The sequence below is a fragment of the Mobula hypostoma genome, chromosome 10 (genome assembly GCF_963921235.1).
Source record: "Mobula hypostoma chromosome 10, sMobHyp1.1, whole genome shotgun sequence".
In the NCBI taxonomy this organism is placed as follows: Eukaryota; Metazoa; Chordata; class Chondrichthyes; order Myliobatiformes; family Myliobatidae; genus Mobula; species Mobula hypostoma.
The window spans coordinates 42,816,219-42,838,688 of NC_086106.1; the positions used below are offsets into that span (position 1 = coordinate 42,816,219).

Consider the following 22,470-nt stretch of genomic DNA (forward strand, 5'->3'; position numbering starts at 1 on the left):
CCACATTAAATGGTCCCCTCTCCCTGGGCCAGCTGCTCACTGACCTGTTCCGGTATCAGGAATGGCATTATTAGTGTCATGTTATTCTATAATATCATGGAAATAAATCTTTGACTACATCATGTTGTTGTCACTGGTGCCATTGTCAAGGATTCTTCTGCACGCCTCTCTGAGTCTTTGAGGCAAAACTGAATGGTATTCTGAGCGTCCCAAGTTCAGGAAGTTCATCTGACACTGATTGCCAAGATTGTATTTCACTGAGTGTTTTTAAAATGCCAGCTGTTTTCAAAGTTTTTTTTCTTTTGTATCCTTCAGACCAGCCAAGTGCTAGGAATTGTCTCCAGCCCAAGCCAGCGAGCAGGCGGCTGGGAGGAGAAGAATGTGGGCCACAGCTGTGAATTGTCTCCAGGCAGAGCAGATGTTGAGCCAGAGCTGGTTTCTGAACAGAAGGCCAATGGCACAGAACACTGCTCGCTGCTCCAGAACCAATCCCAAGCAGAGCAGAAAGAACCAGGCCAGAAGCAGGAGCAGACAGAGGTTCCATCGGAGATCCCTGCTGAAGCACAAGAGGGAAATGCTGTGAGTGAGGCCAATGTGCAGAAGTTACAACAGCAGGCCCAAGTCCCGGATAAACAAGAGGCCGAAGACGGGGATCAGCAGCAGGTACAAGATCTGGTGCCACTGGAGCCCCAAGCTCTGCAAGAGGCCAAAGACCTGGCGCAGCAGGAGACGGGAGATGAATACCCATCTCTACTGGTAATGTTGCAGCTCTAACAAAACCCTAGTTAGTCTACACTTGGGAGTATTGTGTTCAGTTCCAGTCACCTCATTACAGGAAGGATGTGGAAGCTTTAGGTAAGGTGCAGAGGAGATTTACCAGGATGCTGCCTGAACTGGAGGACATGTCTCGTGAAGATAGGTTTAGCCAGCTGAGGCTTTTCTCTTTGGAGCAAAGAAGGATGAGGGGTGACTTAATGGAAGTGTATAAGACGGATCAATTGGACAGCCAGAGTTTTCTTCCCAGGCAGAAATGGCAAATGCCAGGAAGCATAATTTCAAGGCGATAGGAGGGAAATATAGAGGGGATGATAGAGACAGAGAGTAGTGGGTGCATGGAACACCCTGTCATGGGTGGTGCTAAAGGCAGATACATTAGGGGCATTCAGGAAATGCTTAGATGGGCACATGATGATGGAAAAATAGAGGGTTAAGTAGGAGAGAAGGGTTAGATTGATCTTAAAGTAGGTTGAAAGTTGGTACAACATGGTGCCTGAAAAGGAATGCACTGTGCTGTGGTGTTCGATGATCTCTGTTCTAAATCACACATAGGCAAGTTGAGAATTTGAATTGACCAAGGCCTGTGTCAACAGGAAGCCCAAGTCATAGTCACAGAGCTATCGGTCCCTTTGCCCTAATGCCAACCACGATTACAGGGACTTGAGGACCTGAGTTATAGGAAAAGGCTGAATTGTTTGGGACTTCATTCCCCGGGGCGTAGGAGGTGGAGGGGAGACTTGATTGAGGTATACAAAATGATGAGAAGTATCCATAGTGTAAAGGCAGGCAGGCTTTTCCCACTGAGGTTGGGTGGCACTGAACTGGAGGTCATAGGTTAAGGGTGAAAGGTGAGTGTTCAAGGGGAACCTGAGGGGAATCTTCTTCACTCAGAGGGTGGTACGAGTGTGGAATGAGCTGCCAGCGGAAGTGGTACATTGTGGTTAGATTGCAATATTGAAGAGAAGTTTGGATGGGTCCATAGATGGGAGGGTAGGGATGGCTACAGTCCAGGTGCTGGACGACAGGACTCAGCAGATTAATAAATTGGCACAGCCTGGATGTGCTGAAAGGCCTATTTATGAACTAAATGACTCTTTGGCTGCTAATCTGTAGTCAAATACTCTACCATTCAGCTTATAAAATTAATTTTAAAATGACAAAACTTTAGAAAATACTAGAAACTGGAGCAGACTTCATGAATTTTTTGGCCTCTGTAAGACCATAAGACACAGGAGCAGAATTAGGCCATTTGGCCCATTGAGTCTGCTCTGCCATTCCATCGTGGCTGATTTACTATCTCTCTCAACCCTGTTCTCCTGCCTTCTCCCCATATCATTTGACGCCCTGACTAATCAAGAACCTGCCAACCTTCGGTTTAAATATACCCAATGACCTGTCCTCCGCAGCCGTCTTGTGGTAACAAATTTCACAGATTCACCACCCAATGACTGGATGCATTCGATGACCCTTATAGGATTCCATGCATTTACAGGCTCTCTCAGGGTTAAGACAGGGTTCAGTTCCTGAGAACGTTCTGTAAGATGGAAATGAACAGAAATAGTGCACGGGACAGGGTCACAGGAAAAACTACGACAGGGGAGCAAACAGGTGTGGCAAGAGCAGTTGCCAGCCCGTCTCACTGACCCAGTGAGAGGCCGAATTGAATTTGATTGAATTGAATATTATTTCTTACATCCTTCACATACACGAGGAGTAAAAATCTTTATGTTACATCTCCGTCTGAATGTGCAATGTGTAAATTGTAGTAATTTGTAATAAATAGTATGTCCAGTAAGTTATACAACAGTACAGTCAATATAGCTCAGAAATACAGTTGTGTCAGCGTGAATTAATCAGTCTGATGGCCTGGTGGAAGAAGTCCTGGAGCCTGTTGGTCCTGGCTTTAATGCTGCGGTACCATTTCCCGGATGGTAGCAACTGGAACAGTTTGTGGTTGGGGTGACTTGGGTCCCCAATGGTCCTGCAGCCCCTTTGTACACACCTGTCCTTGTAAATGTCCTGAATCATGGGAAGTTCACAACTACAGATGCGCTGGGCTGTCCACACCACTCTCTGCAGAGTCTTGCGATTGAGGGAGGTACAGTTCCCATACCGGGCACTGATGCAGCCAGTCAGGATGCTCTCAGTTGTGCCCCTGTAGAAAGTTCTTAGGATCTGGGGACTCATGCCGAATTTCTTCAACCGTCTGAGGTGAAAGAGGCGCTGCTGTGCTTTTTTCACCACACAGCTGATACGTACAGACCACGTGAGATCCTCGGTGACGTGTATACCGAGGAACTGGAAGCTGTTCACCCTCTCAACCCCAGATCCATTGATGTCTCCATTCCTCCTGTAGTCCACAACCAGCTCCTTTGTTTTTGCGACATTGAGCGAGAGGTTGTTTTCTTGACACCACTGTGTCAGGGTGATGACCACTTCTCTGTGGGCTGCCTTGTTATTATTTGAGATCAGGCCGGTCAGTGTATAGAGAGTCTGTTCAGTGGTCCCATCACTGCTCGGCCTGAACCGGCCCCCTGATTGTAGTGGCTTGGCTGGATTGAGAATGCAGTGTGGGGAGCGAACACCAATTTCCAGAACCACTAACGCCATCTGGGGCACAGGCCTTTAACAGCAGCTCGCCAGAGTCCTCCATCCTGGGAGTCTTTCAACCTGTTCCCAGGTGTGGCCCATCTTCTTGGCATATCCTTCCTCTGCCAGGGATGGAGCTTCTGTTGGGGTTTCTGCAGCTCTGGGTTTTTAACCCCATGCCCAGGTGGGGGGGTGGTGGGAGTGAAAGCAGTTGGGAAAGCTCCATTCCCACAAGGTAGAAGATTCCTGCGGCGTCGGAGAGTCATAGAAAAATACGGCAGAGAAGCAGGCCCTTCAGCCCATCTAGTCCATGCTGAGCCATTTTAAACCGTCTATTCCCATCGACCTGCACCGGGACCATTGCCATCCATATCCCCTACCATCCGTGTACCTATCCAAACTTCTCTTAAACGTGGAAACCGAGCTCGCACGCACCACTTATGCTGGCAGCTTGTTCCAAGCTCTCCCCACCCTCTGAGTGAAAATGTTTCCCCTCATGTTTCCAGCTGGCAAATGCAGTTACTGCTTTGCCCATCCTGAAAGAAACTGTCCGAGTTTTGAACAGATACTAATGGGTCCCTTGCAATTATTTTCCGAGAACATTAAACTGATCCAACACCGTGCCTTTTCTTTAAAATATCGCAGTCAGGTTAGACTGAAATGTCTAGACAGAGCGGACGTGGAGAGGATGTTTCTGAAAGTGGGAGAGTGGAGTACCAGACAGTGCAGCCTCAGAAATGAGGTTTGTCACTTTAGAATAGAGATGGGGAAGAATTTCTTCAGCCAGAGGGTGGTGAATCTGGAATTCATCGCCACAGGCAGCTGTGGAGGCCAAGTCATTGGGGATATTTAAAACCAGAGTTTGATAGGCTCTTGATTAGTCAGGGCATCAAAGGTTATGGCGAGAAGGCAGGAGAATGTGGTTGAGGTTATAAATCAGCCATGATGGAATAGAAGGACGTCCCTTTAGAACGAAGATGAGGAGGAATTTGTTTAGCCAGAGGGTGGTGAATCTGTGGAATTCATCACCACAGACGGCTGTGGAGGTGTACTTAAAATGAAGGTTAAGAGGCTCTTGATTAGTAAGGGTGTCAGAGGTTACGGGGAGAAGGCAGAAGGCTGGGGTTGAGATGGACAATAAATCAGCCATGAAGGAATGGTGGAGCAGACTCGGAGGGCCAAGTGGCCTAATTCTGTTGCTAAGATTTATGGTCTATCTACGAATAGGTTATGAGGTCAGCACAACATCGTGGGCTGAATGGCCTGCAAAATTATGTGTTCTAAACCTTTCATCTATATTTCTGTTTTCTTCAGAATACCCAGTCGGAGATCTTGGAGGAGCTTGACCAGAAGAGCACAGTTGTTGGGGAGGAAACCGAACCAGCGGACGCGTGCAGCACGCTGCCAGCCGAAAGCACAGAGCAGAATGGGAGCTCGAGGCAATTCCTCCCTGAGCTCCAGAGTCAGCCCAGGAGCCAAGGTGGCCTCGAGGTCCAGGCGTTCCCCCAGGAGGGGCAAAAGGCCACAAGAGAGACGCTGAGCGCAACGGGCATCCCGCATGCCACCTCGAAGGCCGTCAAGAAGTTGTCTAAGGTCCTGAAACGCAACCGCAGCCAAGTGGGCCTGGCAAGCAATGTGAATTGTTCCGGACAGACTGATGCTGCAGGGCACGCTAATGTCACTGAGGAGATTTCAAATGCACCTCGGGATCAGCGTGATTCCTGTTGCAACTGCTGGGGTTACAGTAAGTGAAATACAATCTTTTAGCCTTCTAAACTCGAAATCTGGGTTTCCTCACTTGCAGGGACTCCACAGTTTGTGTTCTCAGTATTACTTGTTTAGTCTTTGTATTTGCACAGTTTGTCTTCTGTTGCACATTGGTTGCTTGTCAGCGATTGTGTGTACAGTGCCTCTAAAAAAGCATTCGCCCCCCTTGGAGGTTTTCATATTTTGTTGTTTTACAACACTGAATCATAGTGGATTTAATTTGGCTGTTTTGACAATGATCAACAGAGAAAACCTCTTTTGTGACCAAGTGAAAACAGATCTCTACAAAGTGCTCTAAATTAATTACAATTATTAAACACAAAACAATTGACTACATAAGTATTTTTCCCCTTCAAGTCACTATTTAATAGATGCACCTTTGGCAGCAATTATAGCCTTGAGTCTGTGTGGACAGGTCTCCATCAGCTTTGCACATCTGGACACTGCAATTTTTCCCCTTCCCCTTCCTTCTTTACAAAACTGCTCAAACTCTGCTGGATTTGCATGAGGATTCCGTGGGGCAACACCGTAGCGTAGTGGTTAGCGCAATACTTTACAGTACCGGCGACCCCAGTTCAATTTCAGCCGTTGCCCATAAAGAATTTGTATGTTCTCCCCATGACCGCGAGGGTTTCCTCCGGGTGCTCTGGTTTCCTCCCACAGCCCAAAGACCTACCGGTTGGTAGGTTGATTGGTGGTTGTAAAACTGTCCTGTGATTGGGCTGGGATTAAATCGGGGGATTGCTGAATGTGTGCTAGATTTTATTACAGCCTTGTGGGCTGAGCAAAACTGAATCATTAGTTGTTGAATTAAGTGTTTCAGGAAACAATTAAGTGCCCAACGCGTCACCAGCACCAGACTACCAGCCATCAAGGATGTATTCCACGTTCAAAGTACAAAGTACAGTAATTATTAAAGTATGGTTACGGTGCACAGCCTCGAGGCTCATCTTCTTGCAGGCAGCCACAAAACAAAGAAATGTCAGAGAACCCACTTAAAGAAAACAACCCACGAAACAAGACCATCAGACATGCAAAGTCACGCAAACAACAGAAACCACAAACGAGTAACGCTGAGAACATCAAACATCAGAACGCAGGATCCCCAGAAGTGGGTCCACACCCACGAGCCACGGGGGGGTGAGTGAAGCCGGTACAGGAGCTTACCCACCATCAAGGGCCAGTAACGTCAGGGAGGATCCCACCCACCCTGCTCACGGACTGTTTGTCCCTCTCCCATCGGGGAGGAGGCCGCATAGCATCCACGCCTGGACCACCAGACTCAGAAACAGTGACTAACCCCAACACTAACCCACACCCCAACCACCACCACCTGATCATTTCCTGTCAGAGTCACCTTCTGTACAGACACTCAGTGATTCAGGAACAGCCTCTCCCCCGTCATCAGATTTCTGAATGGACATTGAACCTGTGAACACGAACTCACTATTTTCTTTCTGTCTTTTTGCACCACTTGTTTAATTGTTTAATTTTTTATATACTTACTGTAATTTACAGCTTTTATTTTCTATTGCAAGGTTCTGCTGCCGCACAACGACAAATTTCATGGGATATACTGATGGTATTAAAGCTGATTGTGATTTTGAGACACTCCTGTGCCTAGAGTCACTTTATGCACGTACAGTCAATCCATGTATATAAGCTATCTTATGTATTTATATTTATTGTGTTTTTATTATTATTATTATTGTGTTCTTTATCTTATGGAGTTTATCTTAGTAGTGAGTTAAGCATCGATTTGTCGAACTTCTAGTTTTCTTCTTCACCATTCCCCATTCTCATTTCTCTCTCTCACCTTATCTCCTTACCTGCCCATCACCTCCCTCTGGTGCTCCACCATCGTCCCCTTCTTCCATGGCCTTCTGTCCTCTCCTATCAGATTCCCGCTTCCCCAGCCCTTCATCACTTCCACCAATCGACTTCCCAGCTCTTTACTTCACCCCACCCCTCTTCCGGTCTCACCGATCACCTACCACCTCATACTTCTTCCTCTCCTCCCCCACCCTCAACGTCTCCTCCCTTCCTTTCCAGTCCTGATGAAGGGTCTCAGCCTAAAGCCTCGACTGTTTACACTTTTCCGTAAATGCTGCCTGACCTGCTGAGATTTTCTGGCACTTTGTGTGTGTTGCCTTGGATTTCCAGCATCTGCAGATTTTCTTGTGTTTGGCTTGGTGTGTTTTATTTATCTCCTGCATCCCATCCAGAGTTACGATTATTTCGTTCTCCTTGACACTTGTGTACTGAAAATGACACTAAACAATCTTGAATGTTTTTCGATAGCTAAAGTATTCAGTTCATACCCCAGACAGGATCTGCTGCAGGAGCTGGTTACGGGACAGTGCCGTGGAACGCGACTGCAGGAACCCGCCTGAGCACCAGCAGAATCAAGTTGCCGAAAGGTTTCCCACCGCGTCTGCCTATCCCGAGAGGGTGACCGAGGACAGGAGCGGAGGGAAGCTGTGTGTGTCCTCAGAGCCCCCAGCTTTGCACCTCCGTGGCTCTACCTGTTCCACAAAACGCAGGATTAGACAAAGGGACCTCAGCAGTCATGGCAGGTAAAAACAAAAAGGTGAACGCCAGAAGTTTTCTCTGGGGTTTCCTTTGGGTGCTCCGGTTTCCTCCCACCGTCCAAGACGTACCGGTCAGTAGTTTAATTGGTCATTGTAAATTGCCCTGTGATTAGGCTGGTGTTAAATCGGGAGATTGCTGGGCGGTGAGGCTCGAAGGGCCGGAAGGGTCAATTCTGTGCCGTCTCTCAATCAATGAATCAATCAACCTAACCCTCCCCTCCCGCACAGCCTGCCATTTTCCATCATCCGTCAGCCTACCTAAGTGTCTGTAAAGCACCACAGTCAGCGTAATGCCTTCAGTGCCACCAGGTTCAGGAACAGTTATTACCACTCAACCGTCAGGGTGAAGGTTCAGGAGCCTCAGGACCCACACCACCAGGTTCAGGAACAGTTATTACCCCACAACCATCAGGGTGAAGGTTCAGGAGCCTCAGGACCCACACCACCAGGTTCAGGAACAGTTATTACCCCACAACCATCAGGGTGAAGGTTCAGGAGCCTCAGGACCCACACCACCAGGTTCAGGAACAGTTATTACCCCTCAACCATCAGGGTGAAGGTACAGGAGCCTCAGGTCCCACACCACCAGGTTCAGGAACAGTTATTACCCCTCAGCCGTCAGGAAGGAGGTACAGGAGCCTCAGGTCCCACACCACCAGGTTCAGGAACAGTTATTACCCCTCAACCATCAGGGTGAAGGTACAGGAGCCTCAGGACTCACACCACCAGGGTCAGGAACAGTTATTACCCCACAACCGTCAGGAAGGACGTACAGGAGCCTCAGGACTCACACCACCAGGTTCAGGAACAGTTATTACCCCACAACCATCAGGGTGAAGGTACAGGAGCCTCAGGACTCACACCACCAGGGTCAGGAACAGTTATTACCCCTCAGCCGTCAGGAAGGAGGTACAGGAGCCTCAGGACTCACACCACCAGGTTCAGGAACAGTTATTACCCCACAACCATCAGGGTGAAGGTACAGGACCCTCAGGACTCACACCACCAGGGTCAGGAACAGTTATTACCCCTCAGCCAGGGGTGCAGTGCTGCCGGATCTAACCAGAATACCACTCCGGCACCTCTGTAAAAAATGTCAAAATATACAACCGGGGAATTTAACAGCGGCCGCTATAGTTGATTGGAAAGAGGCTCATTTTCTCTTTGTGTTGATAGGAAAAAGAGTAGTGAGCAATGAACGAGAGGAAATACATTTCCAAATCTCCCAAATGACTGCTCTCCTCCCCTGTTAACATTTCTCACTTATAAAATACGGTATTTTCTATTCGTACAGATACAATTATAATTTCTGTAAAGATTCAAGCTTCTTTCACATTTTACATACTTAAAGACTAAACAGGATCTCTATTGGTCTAACCATGTAATACCCGATGTGTGAGGATATTGTGAATATCCACACACACAGGTACACTTCCTGCCCAACCATTTCTGTGAGAGAAACGGTACGAGGCAGAGTTGCCAACCTACCGCTTTTGATACTAATATTCACCAATATTCGTGGCTTTACCAATCGTTCATCAGACGTTCTTGTTTCATACTTGATTACTTGGTTCCAATTTAGGTGGCTGAAAGTGTAAAAACCTTATTTGCTTTGTTTCTGTTATTTTTATACCTGCTTAGGAACACTGCTCAGCACTGCGGGCCCTGCTGTCTGCTCTGAATCAGCCGGAGAAGTAAGGCTACATCTGTGGTGGTCGCCAATACAAAAGTAAATTTTTCTCACTAACAACCCTATGGCTTCTAAGCAAACAACGTTACCTTACTTGCTTGATAATTATATTTTATGATAATTAGTGAGCACAACCATGCAATACTTTGTCATATTATTAAATTAAGTATTATATGTTTTATTGTACCAGTTATACACTGAAGTGTAGTGATAGGCTATAATCTTGTTAATGTCGTAACTATCACTATATTTCTGTGGAGCTTGGGAATTCATGTATTTCTTTCATCTTGGTTCAGTGCCTGACATTATAAGAAGCCCTATTCACATATATATGTCACACCCAATTTGTGTACCTGCTCAAGGCGAGTGAAGAGGACGGACGAGTGCGGGAGCGGTCGGCGATTCCGGGATGGCGGATACCGGAATTCGACGGTTCGGAGGTCGTGTGTGGACGGATCGGGGAGGTGTGAGCTCCGACGACTTAATCTGGTGCACAAAACTGACAAATTTACTGAGTGGCACCTTTGTTTTTTTTTGTGTCCACTAACCACACCACAAAAAGAGTTATAAAGTGTAACTTAACTGTACATTGTGTATTGTCTGATATTTTACAGTGTGGGCTTGTATCGGGGTGCATTACGTAGCGTCTACGCAAACGTGAGTACACAGTTTGGTAGGGCCTACGGCAGTTCCCCTGGACGGACGTGAGTTGATCGAGCTGAGCGTTACATATCTATCCAGCTAGGGTGCCTGAGACTTTTGCACACAGCGCTGTATTTGTCAACATGGAGCGGAGAGCGAGCTTGTAAATCTGGCAGGAGCAAAGAATGTTGGGAATGGCGAGGGTGGAGCACCGCGGGAGGGGTGTGGGACAGGTGGCAGGGGAGGAGTGCCAATGCACTTGTATAGCGTGGTTGCAGACACACCCAGCCCTGAGACACCAGGCAAGGCCATTTGATTCCAAACAATTGGTTTATTGGTCATTACAGATGTCTCTCTGGTGCTTCCCACTCACTGCCTCTCCCTTCCCCTATTCCCAACCATGATCCCCCCTCTCCCAGTCCACAATAGAGACCCACATCAGAATCAGGTTGATCATCACTCACGTACGTAATGAAATTTGTATTTTTTTGCAGCAGTGCAGTGTAATCCATAAAATCACTACAGCACTGTGCAAAAGTCTTTGGCACGCTATTTATATATATGTTTGTGTGTGTGTGTCTGTCCCTGAGAATTTGGCACAGTACTGTACATACTTTGATAGAAAATTTTTCAAAGTTCCAAGTTCAAAGTAAACTTTCACTTTTCATCTTGCAGGCAGTAACAGTCCACGTTGGCAATGATCTGCAGAAAAACCGCTTCAGCCGTTTCTAGGAGATTCAACGCCTCTACAGTGCACTGATGCCCCTGTCCACTTACACTCCAGCCTCTTCCGTCTTGGACATGATACGACGCCGCTTAAATTTGAGAAGAAATCATTTTATAACTTACTAATCTACTGAGTGGAAATTTTAGTCCTTAACTTCCTACTTTTTGTAAATGTATCTCTTTCCAAAACGTATTAAATATATTTAAAGCTTGCAACCCACTGTAATGTTGCATCAGTTCTTTTGCCTCCCCAGTAGATAACGTGTTGATGATATTTTACCTGTATGGTTGAGGGAGGGAGAGATAGCAGTGGGAACATTGACACATAGAAACAAAGAAAATCTACAGCACAATACAGGCCCTTTGGCCCACAAAGCTGTGCCGAACATGTCCCTACCTTAGAAATTACCTAGGGTTACCCATAGCCCTCTATTTTTCTAAGCTCCATGTTCCCACCCAGGAGTCTCTTAAGAGACCGTTTTGTTTCCGCCTCCACCACCACCGCTGGCAGCCCATTCCATGCACAGACCACTCTCTGCATAGAAAAACTTACCCCTGACATCTCCTCTGTACCTACTTCCAAGCACCTTAAAACTATGCCCTCTCGTGCTAGCCAGTTCAGCCCTGGGGAAAAGCCTCTGACTATCCACACAATCAATGCTTCTGATTATCTTGTACACCTCTATCAGCCACCACTCATCCTCCGTCGCTCCAGGGAGACCGGGCTGAATTCACTCAATCTGTTCTCACAAGGCATGCCCTCCAATCCAGGCAACATCCTTGTAAATCTCCTCTGCACCCTTTCTATGGTTTCCACATCCTTCCTATAGTGAGGCGACCAGAATTGAGCGCAGTACTCCAAGTGGGGTCTGACCAGGGTCCTAAGGAGCTGCAATTTACATCTCGGCTCTTAAACTCAATCCCACAATTGATGAAGGCCAATGCACTGTATGCCTTCGTAACCATAGAGTCAACCTGCTTAGCAGCTTTGAGTGTCCTATGGACTCAGACCCCAAGACCCCTCTGATCCTCCACACCGCCAAGAGTCATCATTAATACTATTTTCTGCCAACATATTTGACCTACCAAAATGAACCACCTCACACTTATCTGGGTTGAACGCCATCTGCCGTTTCTCAGCCCAGTTTTGCATCCTATCAATGTCCCACTTTAACCTCTGACAGCCATCCACACTGTCCACAACACACCCAACCTTTGTGTCATCAGCAAATTTACTAACCCACCCCTCCACTTCCTCATCCAGGTCATTTATAAAAAATCACAAAGAGTAGGGGTCCCAGAACAGATCCCTGAGGCACACCACTGGTCACCGGCCTTCATGCAGAATATGACCCATCTACAACCAGTTCTGTGGGAAAGCCAGTTCTAGATCCACAAAGCAATGTCCCCTTGGATCCCATGCCTCCTTACTTTCTCAATAAGCCTTGCATGGGGTATCTTATCAAATGGCTTGCTAAAATCCATGTGTTACCTTCTTCAATGTGCTTAGTCACATCCTCAAAAAATTCAATCAGGATGTAGGGCACGACCTGCCTTTGACAAAGCCATGCTGACTATTTCTAATCATATTATGCCTCTCCAAATGTTCACAAATCCTGCCTCTCAGGGTCTTCTCCATCAATTTACCAACCACTGAAGTAAGACTCACTGGCCGATAATTTCCTGGGATATCTCTACTCCCTTTCTTGAATAAGGGAACAACATCCGCTACTCTCCAATCCTCCGGAGCCTCTCCTGTCCTCATTGATGATGCAAAGATAATTGCCAGAGGTTCAGCAATCTCCTCACTTGCTTCCCACAGTAGCCTGGGGTACAACCCGTCTGGTCCCGGTGACTTATTCAACTTGATGCTTTCCTAAAGCTCCAGCACATCCTCTTTCTTAATACCTACATCCTCAAGCTTTTCAGTCCACTGCAAGTCATCCCTACAATCGCCAAGATCCTTTTCCGCCAAGATTATATGGTCAGTAAAGAAACGAAATAAAAACAAGGGCCCAATCTTATTAAACAGACTGTTGCGCAAAGTTGGAACTCACTGATAAGTCGATCGTTCAACTGCGACTTCCTCCGATCGTCGCTGCCCTTCGGACTCTCGCTCCACGTCCGGCGGTCTCCCAACAAGTGCAGATGTAATCTAAGGCGGGGGGCGTGGGGTGGAGACTGGTTCCCGGTCACATCGCTCTGGGTAGATTTTTTCTGGATATCCGTTCTGACACGTGATGTCCGGCGCCGAGAGGAAAACTTCCAGGAGCTAACCTGGCAGGGGGGAGACGGTGATGAAGAGCTAAGATCAAGCGTTCTTTACCGGAACGCTCTGATCGCCGGTGGTCATTTCAGCACACAGAGAGCGTTGGCAGGGGAGCGGCCTCGGGCTGACACGGGGTGGAATGTGGAGGGAATCGGCTCCGAAATCTGGCCCTTTCCCCCTGTGCAGCGGCGATGGAGGGAAGCATGGCTGGAGAGACGAACGCATCAGAGAAGAGGGAGGCTGGAGAGACCAGCGCTTCGATTCATGGGGCTGGGGGTCAAGAAGACGGTCAGACTGAGCGTTCGAGATTTGAAAGAAGGCAACGGTTTCAGTAGGGAGACCTTCATTCGCAAGGTGCTACCGGATTGCCGTGGCTTCAAGGTGGACGATCTTTACAGCGTCCGGGATTTCGCTGGTTACTACGGCGTCACCTTCGGGCTTGCCCCAGGGTGGCAGAAGTTACGTGACTGCTTCAGTGAGAAGGGGAGCGAGGCGCCGCTGTCGCTACTGAAAGCGCAGCCCCTCTACGCCGACGTAACGCAGCAAGAGAGAACGGTTCTGGTACAAATGTTCAACCCCTATGTACCGGTCGTTGGCATCCTCACATTCCCAGCGCGATATGTGGAGAGCGTGGGCAAGTGTGAGAACGTCAACGGCAGTCTGGGAGTGTGGACAAGTAAAGGGCAGGTCAGGGTGAAGCTGAGGGTGGGCACCAGCGGCTGTGTCATCCATCCATCCTCAGTGTTCGCAATAGGAGGGAACCGGGGCTTCCTGGTTGATGCCGGACAACCCAAGGTGTGCCGGAACTGCGGTAAAGCGGAGCACATCGCAGCCCAGTGTAAGGCTGTGCTGTGCAGAAACTGCACGGTGGAGGGACACGGAGGCCAAGTCCCGCCACCTCTGCGGGCAGGCGGACCACCTGTACAGGGCCTGACCGAAACGGGCGGGCTCCTACGCACAGGTGGCCGGGAGAGATGATAACATCGGAAAGGACCGGGATGAGGAAGAGGCACAAAGATCTTTCTTTCTTTTTAAATCTTTTTATTGACTTAGTACACAAAGAGTAAAACATATAGCAACCAATACATTGTTAGGATATAAATATAAAAGTAATATTAATACAAAAGAAAACAATACAACGTATGTTAATTATAGAATAACAAGGTAATATAATTGCATAGATACCAACAGAACGAAAAAAAACAGAAAGAAAACCTACCGTGCAACTAACCTAACAAAGCAAAGCAATAGGCTAACTGGGTATATACTGGACTTTAAACAATTAAACAATCGCGTCCTCAAACCCGACAGATAAAATCTACGAAGGGAATGTATACGTGGTCAGAGAGAAAAAAAATAGTTACATTAAATGAAAATATTGAATAAATGATCTCCAGGTCTGTTCAAATTTAACTGAAGTATCATAAAGATTACTTCTGATTCTTTCCAAATTTAGACACAGTATCGTTTGAGAGAACCAAAAAAACGTAGTTGGGGCATTAATCTCCTTCCAATGTTGTAGAATACATCTTTTCGCCATTAAAGTAAGAAATGCAGTCATTCTACGCGCTGAGGGGGATAAATTATTAGAAGTTTTAGGTAATCCAAAGATAGCAGTAATAGGATGGGGAGAAATATCACTATTCAGAACCTTTGAGATAATATTAAAAATGTCTTTCCAAAAAGTTTCCAGAGTAGGACAAGACCAAAACATGTGGGTGAAGGAGGCTATCTCCCCATGACATCTATTGCAAAGAGAGTTAATACGAGGGTAATAACGAGCTAATTTATCTTTAGAGATATGTGCTCTATGGACAACTTTAAATTGAATTAAAGAGTGTTTGGAACAGATGGAGGAGGTGTTAACAAGTTGTAAAATATAGGTCCAGTCCTCAGCCAGGATAGTAAGACCCAATTCCCTTTCCCAGTCAGTCCTAATCTTGTCGAATGGAGCTTTCCTAAATTTCATGATAGTATTATAAATAGTAGCCGTTACATCTTTATGAAACGGGTTAAGGTTGATGATAGCGTCTAAAATATTTCTGGGGGGTGGGGGTAAGGCCGGAAAGGAAGAGAGTATGGTATTTAGGAAATTTCTAACTTGCAAATATCTAAAAAAATGTGTTCTTGGTAAATTGTATTTATTAGATAATTGTTCAAAAGGTATAAGGGAGTCATCTGTAAATATGTAAGGGATGTAAGGGATAAATTTGTCCCGGTGAGGAAAGAGAAGCAGAATAAACGGTGTAAAGACAGTAAGGTAGAAGGGCTGAAATGTGTGCACCTCAATGCAAGAAGCATCAGGAACAAAGGTGATGAACTGAGAGCTTGGATACATACATGGAATTATGAAATTAGCCATTACAGAGACTTGGCTGGCACCAGGGCAGGAATGGATTCTCAATATTCCTGGATTTCAGTGCTTTAAAAGGGATAGAGAGGGCGGAAAAAGGGGAGGAGGGGTGGCATTATTGGTCAGAGATACTATTACAGCTACAGAAAGGGTGGGTAATGTAGCAGGATCCTCTTTTGAGTCAGTATGGGTGGAAGTCAGGAACAGGAAGGGAGCAGTTACTCTACTGGGGTATTCTATAGGCCCCCTGGTAGCAGCAGAGATACAGAGGAGCAGATTGGGAGGCAGATTTTGGAAAGGTGCAAAAATAACAGGGTTGTTCTCATGGGTGACTTTAACTTCCCTAATATTGATTGGCACCTGATTAGTTCCAGGGGTTTAGATGGGGCAGAGTTTGTTAAGTGTGTCCAGGATGGATTCCTGTCACACTATGTGGACAGGCCGACCAGGGGGAATGCCATACTAGATCTAGTACTAGGTAATGAACCGGGTCAGATCACAGATCTCTCAGTGGGTGAGCATCTGGGGGACAGTGACCACCGCTCCCTGGCCTTTATAATTATCATGGAAAAGGATAGAGTCAAAGAGGACAGGAAAATTTTTAATTGGGGAAAGGCAAATTATGAGGCTATAAGGCTAGAACTTGCGGGTGTGAATTGGGATGATGTTTTTGCAGGGAAATGTACTATGGACATGTGGTCGATGTTTAGAGATCTCTTGCAGGATGTAAGGGATAAATTTGTCCCGGTGAGGAAAATAAAGAATGGTAGGGTGAAGGAACCATGGGTGACAAGTGAGGTGGAAAATCTAGTCAGGAGGAAGAAGGCAGCATACATGAGGTTTAGGAAGCAAGGATCAGATGACTCTATTGAGGAATATAGGGAAGCAAGAAAGGAGCTTAAGAAGGGGCTGAGAAGAGCAAGAAGGGGGCATGAGAAGGCCTTGGTGAGTAGGGTAGAGGAAAACCCCAAGGCATTCTTCAATTATGTGAAGAAAAAAAGGATGACAGGAGTGAAGGTAGGACCGATTAGAGATAAAGGTGGGAAGCTGTGCCTGGAGGCTGTGGAAGTGAGCAAGGTCCTCAATGAATACTTCTCTTCGGTATTCACCTATGAGAAGGAACTTGATGATGGTGAGGCCAATATGAGTGAGGTTGATGTTCTGGAGCATGTTGATATTAAGGGACAGGAGGTGTGGAGTTGTTAAAATATATTAGGACAGATAAGTCCCCGGGGCCTGATGGAATATTCCCCAGGCTGCTCCACGAGGCGAGAGAAGAGATTGCTGAACCTCTGGCTAGGATCTTTATGTCCTCGTTGTCCACGGGAATGGTACCGGAGGATTGGAGGGAGGCGAATGTTGTTCCCTTGTTCAAAAAAGGTAGTAGGGATAGTCCGGGTAATTATAGACCAGTGAGCCTTACGTCTGTGGTGGGAAAGCTGTTGGAAAAGATTCTTAGAGATAGGATCTCTAAGATCCTATCTCAGGCATATAGATGAGGGTAGTGCAGTGGATGTGATCTATATGGATTTTAGTAAGGCATTTGACAAGGGTCCACATGGTAGGCTTATTCAGAAAGTCAGAAGGCATGGGATCCAGGGAAGTTTGGCTAGCTGGATTCAGAATTGGCTTGCCTGCAGAAGGCAGAGGGTCGTGGTGGAGGGAGTACATTCAGATTGGAGGATTGTGACTAGTGGTGTCTCACAAGGATCTGTTCTGGGACCTCTACTTTTTGTGATTTTTATTAACGACCTGGATGTGGGGGTAGAAGGGTGGGTTGGCAAGTTTGCAGACGACACAAAGGTTGGTGGTGTTGTGGATAGTGTAGAGGATTGTCAAAGATTGCAGAGAGACATTGATAGGATGCAGAAGTGGGCTGAGAAGTGGCAGATGGAGTTCAACCCGGAGAAGTGTGAGGTGGTACACTTTGGAAGGACAAACTCCAAGGCAGAGTACAAAGTAAATGGCAGGATACTTGGTAGTGTGGAGGAGCAGAGGGATCTCGGGGTACATGTCCACAGATCCTTGAAAGTTGCCTCACAGGTGGATAGGGTAGTTAAGAAAGCTTATGGGGTGTTAGCTTTCATAAGTGGAGGGATAGAGTTTAAGAGTCGCGATGTAATGATGCAGCTCTATAAAACTCTGGTTAGGCCACACTTGGAGTATTGTGTCCAATTCTGGTCACCTCACTATAGGAAGGATGTGGAAGCATTGGAAACGGTACAGAGGAGGTTTACCAGGATGCTGCATGGTTTAGAGAGTATGCATTATGATCGGAGATGAAGGGAGCTAGGGCTTTACTCTTTGGAGAGAAGGAGGATGAGAGGAGACATGATAGAGGTGTACAAGATAATAAGAGGAATAGATAGAGTGGATAGCCAGCGCCTCTTCCCCAGGGCACCACTGCTCAATACGAGAGGACATGGCTTTAAGTTAAGGGGTGGGAAGTTCAAGGGGGATATTAGAGGAAGGTTCTTTACTCAGAGAGTGGTTGGTGCGTGGAATGCACTGCCTGAGTCAGTGGTGGAGGCAGATACACTAGTGAAGTTTAAGAGACTACTAGACAGGTATATGGAGGAATTTAAGGTGGGGGCTTATATGGGAGGCAGGGTTTGAGGGTCGGCACAACATTGTGGGCTGAAGGGCCTGTACTGTGCTGTACTATTCTATAAGTCAGAAAACCGTGATATACCATTAGTCTTCCAAATTTGAAAGGCACGGTCTGTAGAGGAGGGGAGAAAAATATATTGCCAATAATAGGAATCGCTAGCACAAATTGATTAAGATCAAAACATTTTCGGATTTGGAACCAGATACGTAAGGTATGTTTAACTATCGGGTTGCAAACCTGCTTATACCGTTTCACATCGGAGGGAAGAGAAGCCAAGTGCATAGCCTTGAACAGAATGTAATTCCAATACTACACATTTAGGAATGGATAGTGTATCTTGGTCAAGTAACCAAAATTTCATTTGAAAATTAATTGCCCAGTAATAAAATCTAAAGTTAGGTAATGCCAAGCCTCCATCTCTCTTAGCTTTCTGTAGATGTATTCTACTCAACCTCGGGTTTTTATTTTGCCAAATAAATGAAGAGATTTTAGAGTCTACTTTATCAAAAAAGGATTTTGGAACAAAAATTGGTAATGCCTGAAATATATATAAAAATTTTGGCAGAATAAACATCTTAACAGCATTAATACGACCAGTCAAAGTTAAATAAAGTGGAGACCATTTAAAGGAAAGTTGTGTGATATTGTCAGTTGAGGGTAGATAATTAGCCTTAAATAAATTCTTATGTTTACAGGTAATTTTAATCCCAAGATATGAAAAATGATTACTAACCAATCTAAACGACTGGTTCTGATATAAGGGAACTTGCTTATTAATAGGGAAAAATTCACTCTTATTAAGATTTAATTTGTATCCTGAAGAAAGACTAAATCGGGCTAATAAATCTAGAGCTGCTGGGATAGAGTTTTGAGGATTGGAAATATATCATCAGCGTAAAGTGATACTTTATGAGACTTTAACCCACGAGTTATATCAATAATGTTAGGAGATTCTCGAATAGCAATTGCTAGTGGTTCTAATGCTGTATCAGCTAACAAAGGGCTAAGAGGACACCCTTGTCTGGTACCTCGAAATACAGGGAAAAAAGGTGAGTTTTGAGTATTAGTACGAACTGATGCCATAGCTGTGTACATACATCTATTGATGCTTCTGGACACATCTTCAGTGATGTTCCTGGAACCATTGGGTGTTTCGGGTCTTTCAACATCATACAGCCTCCTCCAGGTGACCCAGCCGGGGCTGATCAGACCCCAGCTTGTGTCCAGATGGCTAGCTACTTATGACTCCATGGCTCCCCTCTTTTGAGCCACAGCCATCTTGAGGCCCTCTCTGCCGCATCGGTGGTACTGTGGATGGCTCTCCTCTTCCTCTCTCCCTCGAAGCCCAAAATGCTGAAGGCTCTAACTAAAGAATGGGCTACAAATCCCCTACAACCAACCTCCACTGGGAGACACCTCGCTCTCCATCCAGCCTGCTGACAGTTGCTGACCAGTCCTGCGTACTTGGAGAGCTTCCTTTCAAAGGCTTCTTCTAAGCTATCTTCCCATGGGACTGTCAGCTCCAGCAGCACCACTTGCTTAGTAGAGTCAGACACTAGGACAATGTCAGGTCGCAGGGTGGTGGCTGCGATATGGTTGGGGAACTTCAGCTACCCTTCGAGGTCCACCAACAGCTGCCAGTCCCTTGCAGAGGTCAGAATGCCTGCAGATGGAGAATGGTATAACAAATTAATCCAGGTTATAAATTTCAGGCTGAAGTTAAACATTTCAAGCACCTTAAATAAGTAGGGCCATTCAACCCTGTCAAAGGCTTTTTCAGCATCGAGGGAAATGACACATTCAGGATCGGTTTGTGACGGGGTATAGACAATATTTAGAAGTGTACGAATATTATAAAAAGAATAGTGATTCTTAATAAAACCCGTTTGATCTTCCGAAATAATATAAGGAAGTGCTTTTATCTAGTCTATTTGCTAATAATTTAGAAAAAATCTTGGAGTCAACATTTAACAAGGATATTGGTCTATAAGATGCGCATTGAGCAAGGTCTTTATCCTTCTTTAATATTAAAGAGATCAATGCTCTATAAAAGGATTCTGGTAGTTTACCAAGTTTTAATGAGGCCTCCAGAACCCTAGATAACCAGGGGACTAATGAGGGTGCAAAAGATTTAAAAAATTCTAGGGTAAACCCATCAGGGCCAGGAGCTATCCCCGAGTTCATAGAAAAAATAGCATTCTTAATCTCATCAGTAGTGAAGGAAGTTTCTAACATAGAACATATATCGTGTGATATCTTAGGGAAGTCTAGGTTATCTAAAAAGTCACACATATGTTTAGAATCTCCTGGAGAGTCTGATTGATATAAAGAGGAATAAAAATCAAAGAAGGATTGATTAATCTCAGCTTGATCAAACGTCAGTTGATCTTTTTGATTATAAATCTGATTAATTTGAAGTTTAATAGAGTTAGTCTTCAACTGATTAGCCAACAGTTTACAACTTTGTCACTATGTATATAAATTCACTTCTTGTCTTCATTAATTGGTTTGCAATAGAGGATGAAAGTAATAAACTGTGTTCCATTTGAAGTTCAGTTCTTTGTTTATATTGCTTCTCAGAAGGAGCTGTAGCATATTTCTTAGCTATTTCCTTAATCTTGTCCACAAGAGCAAGTTCTTCCTTCTTCAACCTTTTCCTCAAAGCAGCAGAGTACGAAATAATCTGGCCACAAATATAAGCTTTGAAGGATCCCAAAGGGTGTTCACGGATATATCCTCTGTACTGTTAATTGTGGAAAAAAGATCAATTTGTTCATTCATGAAGTTAACAAAATCCAAGTCTTGAAGCAACAGTGATTTAAAAAGCCATTGTCTATTGTTATGAGCATTGGCCAATAATTTAATAGAAAGCTTAAGTGGAGTATGGTCCAAAATGGTTGTAGAGTCATATTCGCATTTAACTACTGAAGAAATAAGACGAGAGTCAATAAAAAAATAATCAATTCTTGAGTAAGAGTGAAGAAGTGGTACAAAGATCAGCTGCTTCACCACCATTCAGGCGACATCCCAGCTGGATCATTACCTTCCTCTTCTCAGGACTCCAAACACATTCTGGCCAACCGTTGCCTAATGGATCTCTGCTCAATGGGGCCCCTACTCAGGACTTTCTCCACCTGGAACGAGAGGACAGGGCTGCACTCCACCATAGCAGAACATCCTGCGTATGCCCAGAACATTCAGGTGGAGCATCAAAGTCAAAGTCGAGTTCACTGTCTCACACACACAAGTACATGTATGAACACAGGAGCAATGAAACGCTTGCTGCAGCATCACAGACGCGTGGCATCAGATGAGCTGTATTCACAAGAAAAACATCAATCATACAGTTTTTTACAAGGAAGCACAACTGGAACAAAATAAAGCTCAGATTGAGAGCAAAGTGCTCATAGTGTTGCTAAACCGAAGTGATTTGGGTTTTAAATAGTTGGGTCGATAACTGAATATTTTAGGGAAAGTAGTTGTTCTTGAACCTGATGGTGGGGGATTTAGGACCTAAGAGGGAAGATGACTAAGGTATATAAAATTGTGGGAGATAGAGATAGGGTGGTGTTGGTATTAGCATTAACTTCTGCAAAGGTAGATGTCAAGTCTTCACTTAGAACAGCAGTTCCCAACCTGGGGTCCACGGACCTCTCAATGGGAAGCCTCCATAGCATAAGAAAGGTTGGGAGCCCCTGACTTAGAACAGTCCACACAATGGCAATGTCTTCGGTTTCTCGTTGGACCAGTTCTTCCCCCTGTGGAGCTCTCAGTATTTGTTGTAAGCCACCCTCTCTTCGGTTCAGCCTGCTCTGTATGCTCCTCTCCCTCCCTGGATTTTGATTTCGGAATTGCTTCTTTTATTGGTTTAGACTCGTTCTCGCTGCTCCTTCAATCACTCGCACACCTTCAAGTAACTCCCTGGCCTTTAGCATTATCATGGAAAAGGATAGAATCAGAGAGGACAGGAAAATTTTTAATTGGGGAAGGGCAAATTATGAGGCTATAAGGCTAGAACTTGTGGGTGTGAATTGGGATGATGTTTTTGCAGGGAAATGTACTATGGACACGTGGTTGATGTTTAGAGATCTCTTGCAGGATGTTAGGGATAAATTTGTCCCGGTGAGGAAGATAAAGAATGGTAGAGTGAAGTGACAAGTGACATGGGTGACAAGTGAGGTAGAAAATCTAGTCAGGTGGAAGAAGGCAGCATACATGAGGTTTAGGAAGCAAGGATCAGATAGGTCTATTGAGGAATATAGGGAAGTAAGGAAGGAGCTTAAGAAGGGGCTGAGAAGAGCAAGAAGGGGGCATGAGAAGGCCTTGGTGAGTAGGGTAAAGGAAAACCCCAAGGCATTCTTCAATTATGTGAAGAAAAAAAGGATGACAGGAGTGAAGGTAGGACCGATTAGAGATAAAGGTGGGAAGATGTGCCTGGAGGCTGTGGAAGTGAGC

General features: G+C 45.6%; 1 protein-coding gene and 1 long non-coding RNA gene across 8 annotated transcripts in view; one reads left to right on the plus strand and one right to left on the minus strand.

Annotated features, from left to right (window-relative positions):
* LOC134352871 (tubulin polyglutamylase ttll6-like) overlaps nucleotides 1-10,990 on the plus strand; it is a 137,051-nt gene extending 126,061 nt beyond the window's left edge. For 3 of the 7 annotated variants that reach the window (XM_063060416.1, XM_063060420.1, XM_063060415.1), the window contains 4 exons: nucleotides 316-756; nucleotides 4,681-5,110; nucleotides 7,460-7,709; nucleotides 9,366-10,990. In XM_063060416.1, the coding sequence (XP_062916486.1) occupies nucleotides 316-756; nucleotides 4,681-5,110; nucleotides 7,460-7,709; nucleotides 9,366-9,405 (1,161 nt within the window). In that variant the 3' untranslated portion in view covers nucleotides 9,406-10,990. The remainder of the gene's footprint in view (nucleotides 1-315; nucleotides 757-4,680; nucleotides 5,111-7,459; nucleotides 7,710-9,365) is intronic. The other 4 variants (XR_010019488.1, XM_063060417.1, XM_063060418.1 and 1 more) reach the window with 4 other exon arrangements.
* LOC134352873 (uncharacterized) overlaps nucleotides 1-12,967 on the minus strand; it is a 73,613-nt gene extending 60,646 nt beyond the window's left edge. Inside the window, exon 1 of the long non-coding RNA XR_010019490.1 lies at nucleotides 12,840-12,967. This is a non-coding gene — a long non-coding RNA (uncharacterized LOC134352873). The remainder of the gene's footprint in view (nucleotides 1-12,839) is intronic.
* Nucleotides 12,968-22,470: the final 9,503 nt, after the last annotated feature.